At 31.3% G+C, this 8165-nt stretch overlaps 2 protein-coding genes across 2 annotated transcripts in view; both read left to right on the forward strand.

Annotated features, from left to right (window-relative positions):
- Nucleotides 1–8165, forward strand: part of LOC129808738 (Kv channel-interacting protein 1) — a 303848-nt gene that overhangs the window by 66307 nt on the left and 229376 nt on the right. The gene's annotated exons all lie outside the window — the stretch shown is intronic.
- LOC129808259 (actin-histidine N-methyltransferase) overlaps nt 1–8165 on the forward strand; it is a 34109-nt gene that overhangs the window by 20986 nt on the left and 4958 nt on the right. The window contains exon 2 of the mRNA XM_055858095.1: nt 5984–6244. Coding sequence (XP_055714070.1) covers nt 5984–6244 — 261 coding nt within the window. The remainder of the gene's footprint in view (nt 1–5983; nt 6245–8165) is intronic.

Raw genomic sequence — 8165 nt, forward strand, 5'->3', positions numbered from 1 at the left:
GATTATCTGTCCCTTTCGGATCATTATCGTAAAATTAAGGATAAAATAACACTCCCGGAAAGTTATTGCCAGATTTTTGGTTTTCTCTCAATGACAGCAAAAATCAAAGCTGAAAAAGAATTATTTATAATATTATACTTAGAATTATATTATATTGCTTATTTTTGCAAAATGGGTTTTAAAAGACCTCCAAAAAAACTTACTAAACCGAAATATGAAAATAATTCAACAAAATGTATAGCTACTGCCTCTCTGTATGATTTGTCTTATTAAAAAACAACTTTTTTTCGAAAACCATCTTTCTATCAGGTTTCGTTTTTTTATGATCATTCAACTTTTAACCTGAAGGGGAATTCTGTTATACTATGACAATATTATATGACAAAATTTCGTTGTAAAATTCTGTAGCAGAACAACATTAAAGCTTAGTGAACATCGAATGGCCATTGTAAAGAGGTCTATGAATTTTTTAGTGATTGAGTCGGATTTAAGATTAGTTCTTCTGAATTTACAGATGAAAACTTTTTTAAATTTGTCATACGATATTATCATACTGTTACAGAATTCTCCTACTGGAGAAATCTGGAATTAAGGTCGACTGATCGAATGTAACTCATTGAAATAATTTTATAAAGGTTGAAAAACAATTTAAATCTAAAATCACATTCAAGTTTATAATTGGTTAAATCAGTAAAATGAAATTATCAGTAGAGTACTTTACCTTGCTTTCTCACAAAATTAGAAATAATAAGTTTTCTATAGATTTTAAAAGAAATTATGATTTACAAGAATTGATATAGAGAGACAATAAAATACAATTTGATCGGTACAAAAAATCAATTGTTCCAGAGGTGTTAAATAAATTCCAATGCATCTGGATAGAAAATGAAATTTCTAAATCAATTGAGAGGAAATACCACAAAAATTGCCACTTTCTGTATGATCAGCTAATAAATAACATGCCAACATTGCGATTTATCGCGACATTTTAAACTTCAGAAGCGTGGTTAGTGCACTTAATACCTCACAATAATGTTTTATTTTGCCTCAATGCAGAAATATGGGGCAAATATGCAATTAATGTGCGAAGCCAGTTCAATCATAAAGAGATCTCCATCGAAAGAGTATAAGAGGAGAAATATAATAAATTTTCATTTACTCATGCATTTCCTTTTTCATGTGACGCGGTTTCAAGAGAGATATAAATGTGCGATAATGCTTGAAATTCATGGTCACGGTCGGAAGAAATTTTGCCTCCTTCTTTTTCAGTCCAATTCAATTTCAATGGAACCCGTCGAGAGCATTTCCACATTAAAAAAAAATTCATTCAAGCATATTAAATTATCTATCTGTTTATGCATAAATTTGAATGTTTAACAGAGATATACAATTTTAAGAAAGTGAAATTTTCTCTCACTCCCATATAACCATCGATTGTGCGATATAATCGCATTGGAAATTATTGCAATTTACCACAAAATATCAAGAAAAAAAAGCTATAATCATGCATCTGATCGAGTTTTTTTTTTCTTTCTTCTGCTTTTGCTCCAATCTCGTCAAAGAGCATCGTCAAAACACCAATACTGTGATCCACAAATTGCCCATTTTGTCATGATTCGCTTTCAAATTGTTTGGTGGATCACTTTTGGTTTCTTGAGAAAATGGGCTTCTAAAGAAAGTGAATTTTACTGAGGATGATTCAGCACAGTGCAACATGCAAAAATTTTAAATTGAGCTTCACAAAACCAAAATTTTGAAAGTTACATAAATTATTTCATGAAATTCATAATTTCATGTGGTTAATAGAAAGTTTTTTTCTTTAAAGTAATAATTAATTTTGATACGGAAATTTTTAGGCAGAATGCGGTCAATAAATTGCAATCATGTAGAGATGCTAGAGTTTGAATAGAGCTTAATAAATTGTAAAATGAGTTACCAAATCACCGAATCCAAAGATGATTTTGTGAATTTCAAAATAGCAAAACTAAATTACGCATCTTCTTATGTATACAACTCATTGAAATGCCTAGTTAAACAATAATTTGACTATTTTAACGGTGATTGTGCTTACATATTATATTTATTAAATATTTAATTATTATAATAGAAAAATTTAAAATGCATTTATTGCTTTTTTTCTACTCCATGGAATATTAAATACATTTTCTGCAAATTTTGCGATAATTATGTAAAAGCCCTAGTTATTTTATGGGGTTACGAATTTTTATTGACGATTTATTACAAAATGCAGAACTAAACAATTAAATGTATACTTTTATTAACCCTTAAGTTGTTGAAGAAATAAATGTCTGATAAACTAGCTTATGTATGAAGTTCTTTAAAGGTAATCTTGGATTTTTTGCAATTTGAAAAAATTGGAAATCGAATTTTGCTCTCATTTATTTATTTTTATTTTTAAATAAATTAAAAAGCATGATAAGACATATTAATAAATTCATGAACTTTGACCTCAACTTGTGTAAAATTTCGAAAAATCAAATTTCCTTATGAAACTTCGTATAACTCTGAAACGTTTATAGGACTCCTATAAGTGGACAATGGGAATCAAAACATGATCTTATTCTTTCCCCTATTCTTCTTTTTTTTCACAAATAACGCTGTTTTAAGGATATCGTAAAATTGAACTGCGAGAATTCATTTTTGCATATTTGAGAATTTGTCCAGTAAGGGGAATTCTGTAACATATGACAATGTCATATGACAAAATAAAAAAAATTTATGTGGTAAATTATGAAAAAAAAATAATAAAAAAATAAATTTATATTAAATAATAAGAGCTTTCTAGAGCTCCTTGCATGGCTCTTCGATGACCATAAAAAATTATGGTCCTTGCCTTCCGGTGGATGTTCAAATGTTGAAATTATAGTATGACCTTGCTCTTAGGTAGGCAAAAAACACAACCATTTTATTTGTTTTCGGATTGTTCAGTTGGATAATTTTGCCCATCAGAGAAGCTGATCTTCGGTAATTGGCCTCTAACGGCCAAGCAAAGCAACTCATTCACTCAATCTAGCATAACTTTTTCTTGAACATCGATAAAATCTTATGCTTTTTGGAATTTTTAAGGATTAATATAAGAGGTCCTTTTCAAATATTTGTCTCATGATTATTTGCGATATGTGCGTCTCAGAGGGATCGTTTGTCTACAGCTATGACGTGAATTTCGTTCAATTCGTTTCTTTACCTTAAGGACGATGGTTGACAATGATGCAATTTTTTTTTCGACGTCCACCATAGAGTTTTATAATGCTGGTAGTATCCCTGTATTGAGTTATATTTCAAAACTCAAAAGAATTAATCCCATTCAGGTTTTGAAGGGGCCTAAAGATAACAATTAAAACCTTTCCGGCCAAATATAGAGCAATCGCGCCATCGGGTTTGAGTGCCATTACGAATATAAAAAAAAACATTACAAATTTTTTTCATAAATGCTTTTCTGGGCTTGTGATTAATAAAATGAATTAACTTAATGCAAAATTTGAACATGCTGTCTCGAACGATTTCAAAGTTATAACGATCTAAAGGACAATGGGAAAAACGGTCCAACCTTTCGCCACGAATGAGACCTATACCCTCGAATAGGTATTGACAAAGGTAACAACTTTTGTTCCAAAACCAATCCCAAAAGTATGTAGAAAAAGCATTAAAGCATAAAACATATGTATAAGAATTGTATTGATTTTTTTTTAGCAAAACTCCTTTTATACAATAACGCGGTTAATTGTATATTGGTCCTTTTCAAGATTAATTTGTAAAAAAGAATTTAAAAAAAAAATGTTCCTGGAACAAATCATATCTTTATCTTTTCATTTCCCCTGCAATTTTCCAGATCTTCATTATAAATATTTTACCATCCTTGAAATTCTCAAAAAAAAAAGGATTGTATCTGGAGAAATGTCTCTTATATGCAGTAATATTCTGATTGAAAAAAGAGTTAAAACCTCTAAAGATCGCAGGGTCCTAAAAGATACCATTATTTAAGTACTTTGAGTAATAAATTCAGAGAAAAAAATGTTTTAATTAATTATACTCAGAACCTTTTATTAAAATTCTTTAGTAATGGTACCTTTACAACCCTATGAACTTCAGCAATCAAAGCTCCTTTTTAAGGAGAATATTTCTCTAAAGACGACAAAAGGATGCAATCGAGGCAATACTTTTAACGGAATTAAAGAATATTGGAGGATATTTGAGGAAAATCTGGATACAAGAAAAATGGAGGGATAGGGATACGGTTTCTTTTAGGAAAATGTTCCTTGAGTTCAGCTCTCTTTCTCTTTTAGAAAACGTTCTTTGGCGCCAACAACTTACGATATGCCGTTATTTAAAAAAAGCAAGTTTCATAAAAATAGTTCTACTCATTTCTTAAGATATCTGAAGAAGTTGACGTGATGGACTATAAGTTTCTTCGGGTGATATGTTCAAGATCGGTGGCAGCCAAAATCCCGAAAGCCAAAATCCCGAATGTTCAAAATCCTGAAAGGGATGAAATTATACTGGGAATAATTTTCCAAGACACAGAAGATTTCCCTTTGCCTCCAGAAAGCGTGGGTGCAATCGTGGGAGTAGCTATGACACTTTTAAGAATTCGAGAATTTGGCTTTCGGGATTTTGGCTTTCGGGATTTTGGCGTTCGGGATTTTGGCTTTCAGGATTTTGGCTTTCGGGATTTTGACCGGGACCCGTTCAAGATACACCTAGGACTCCGAAAATGCTTGTGATTTGCCATTAAACAAAATAAGTTTTCGTTTTGTTGCCCTGTAATGTGCGATGACTTTAAAACATGGCTTGTTTGTATTGGAGCTACCAGATGGAGCAGTCAGAGGGAAAATCTGAAAATATTTATTTAAAGCTTAAGTCATATACGACTTTGACCCAAATTTCATTAAGATCGGTTAGACCGTTTTCGAGTAATAAATTGTAAAATATGCGAATTTTCAGAAGGATATCGTTAATTTCCCAAGGATTGACAGCCCTTTTTTACTTGGGTCTGGGTAATTTTTAAGTCATACACCAATACCTACAAAATTGGCCTAGTCCTAGTCCCTTCTCTGGCGAAGGGTTGGACCAGCTCCCATACATTTCTGCCCATTGTCCTTTAGTTGTAGTTCAATTCATTCACCCTGTATAGTCACTGGTAAGATTAATTAAAGAAATATTAGAAAAATATGAAGCGTTCGATGGCAGAGTATGTACAAAGCCTGAAGGCCTTCCCCTACTAACTAAAAACACTTATTTTGGAGCTTTGAAAATCAATTGCTATAAATAGTGATATATTCTATGCCGCAATAGAGTAATCAAAGATTGTCTCTTTCGCTGCAATAAATACACAATTTGCCAACTCAAAAGCTCTTTAGAAAAGTTTTATGCATAAAATTTAACTCTTCATGAGACCTTTTCAACTTCACTCAACGAAGACGTCTTTGCACATTCTCATAAGATGAATTATGAGCAAAGTATGATTATCTGGACATGCTTTTATATAAAATTTAGCATCGTGAGAAGTTGTTGTGCCTTCTTTCATATCTCTCCAACCAATTTGTACAAATGATGTTTGTTTTTATGCAGAAAAGCCTTTTTTTCAGCTGCATGACTAAATGGTTGGGTAAGTTACTAAGTGGTGTGGAGGAAATGAATGATGGAAAATCAGTCAACTCAGAATGCTTGTATAATAAATGATTGACTGGGATATTGTGAGTAAACACCGCATGTTAATAGAGGACTTTGAAGGCACAATGATCTCTCAAAGTGATTGAAAACACCATTCATTGACTAATTTCCTACTGATTTATTGAATTTGAGGGTTTTTGTGGTGGAAAAGCATTTGTCGTCAATTAGATGAAAATTAGATACAGCAATTAATTTTATCTATTTCCGATTATCTTCTTCACATGAAATTTCGGAAGAAATGCTTGAATTCACCTTTCATTTTAATTCCTATTTTTTTTTGTTGTTCACACAGTTGGGCTGTTTCGACTGTCATGACACGCCAAAATCTCGTCCCAATGCATATAACAGACAAGGGAGAGACACAGACTCATATGAGTCCAGCATTGATCCCACTATGGGATATGGCAAATCATGCTCATGGAAAAATCACAACAATCTACAACGCTGAATCTGACTGCATTGAGAGCTCGGTTCTGGGAAAATGTCAGCGAGGAGAGCAGATTTTCATTTTCTACGGGCCCAGATCAAATGCAGATTTTCTCATTCATAATGGGTAAGTCAGGATTTACATAAATGGGAAATATAGTGTTGATATACTTGAACATTCCGAAATTAAACACACACAGAACTAGCACAAAATATTTAATAAAAATGGAGTGAATGAAAATCCTTTAAATGTATTGGATTATATTTAATTTTTAAAAAGGGATTATTCCTAAAGTTCTAATTCTACAACCTATGAGAGAGTCAAACATTTTCTTTTTGACTTTTGAGAGCAAAACGGTAACTTTGCAATGGCTATAGGAAAAAAATTGGATCACCTGTAACCCAATCGTCCTCAAAGCATTAAAGGAGTTTTTATACCTTAAGTACCTTCACTGAGAGAAATCCGAAAAAGTTAAAATAACATTCCGGAAATGTTAATTTCACCCTGCAGTATTGATCCAAAATCGGTGTAAATATTACCCTTTTTAGGTTATTGGGGGTTAAAGTTACCCTTTTCATGTTAATTTTACCCTTAAAAAGGTGTAAAATTAACATTAAGAAATGTTGATATATTTTTACACCTAAAAAGTGTTAGAGTTATTAGGAAAAAAAGTTAATCGCACCCTCTTTTTTCTCAGTGTTCAATTAAACCCTCAAGTCAAATCAATTTAATAATCCTTATAATCATTTGTAATAACAATCTTATAATAATAACAAGTTCAAGCATTTTGCGAAGTCCTATGTGTTTTCTCATATCTATATTATGCTTACTGGATCGAAACCAATTTGATCCAATGCATTAATTACTATTATTAATCTCATCGAGATATTTGTATTACAAGGTAAAAATTTTACTGCTCAAACTCAAAGAGAACAATAATTCACAATGGACTTTTTTTTCAATTTCTTACCATCCTGGATTCCAAATGGTAAGAGATATTGACTTCCGGTCTTTGATGACCCCCCAAGCCAATATTTCTTCGCGAATTAGCTTATTTAATCCACGCCTCACCCACTTAATTCCCATCCTAAAAAAAATATCTTTTCGTTTTTTTTTTATTTTAAAACTTGATTACACAGAAAGAAATTTAAAAAAAAAATTGTTCGTAAATGTTTGTGAATTCCTACTGGGGATTTACAAAATGCTCGTGAATCGTATATCCCACTGAAGGTTTTGTAAATGTTTGTACTTTTTTCACGAACATTGTTCGTTAAATTAGCACATAACGAGCATTTTTTGTTCTTTTACAAACATTTGTTTGTAAATCTTCGTAAACAATTGGAAAATAATCGTAAAATATTACAAACTTTTACGAACTTTTTAGTGGGTTACACGATTTACGAACATTTCGTAAGTCCAGTAATTCACAAACATTTACGATCAATTTTATGAAATATTTTTTTCCGTGTAGCCATTTCGTTCATAGACATCTTTGACAGAAAAAAATCCCCATCTTGAATTAGGCAACACTGAGAGAAATCCGAAAAAGTTAAAATAACATTCCGGAAATGTTAATTTTACCCTGCATTATTGATCCGAAATCGGTGTAAATGTTCTGCTGTTTATGTGTATTATGGGTTAAAGTTACCCTTTTTCATGTTAATTTTACACTTAAAAAGGTGTAAAATTAACATTAAAATTTTTTGATATATTTTGACAACTAAAAATTGTTAAAGTTACGAGGAAAAAAAGTTAATCGCACCCCCTTTTTTTCTCAGTGTTGTAATATGTTCTTCATCGCCCTAAATACATTTTAAACTACAAAAATATGGAAAACAAATTATTTTTTACATAATTATGGAAATCCGAAAGCAGGAAGTGGACGAAAGAAAGACCTTTTATGATTTATTCTGTTTAATTTTTGATCGTCTTTTATTCATTTTCTTGTTAATAAACATGGGGGAAAATTAAAAAGGTCTATAAAATTGAACTTCTCAGAATGTTTAATAAGAACAACTCAAAAAATTGGTAACACCTTCTTCTTCTC

Source organism: Phlebotomus papatasi, chromosome 1 (genome assembly GCF_024763615.1).
Source record: "Phlebotomus papatasi isolate M1 chromosome 1, Ppap_2.1, whole genome shotgun sequence".
Lineage (NCBI taxonomy): Eukaryota > Metazoa > Arthropoda > Insecta > Diptera > Psychodidae > Phlebotomus > Phlebotomus papatasi.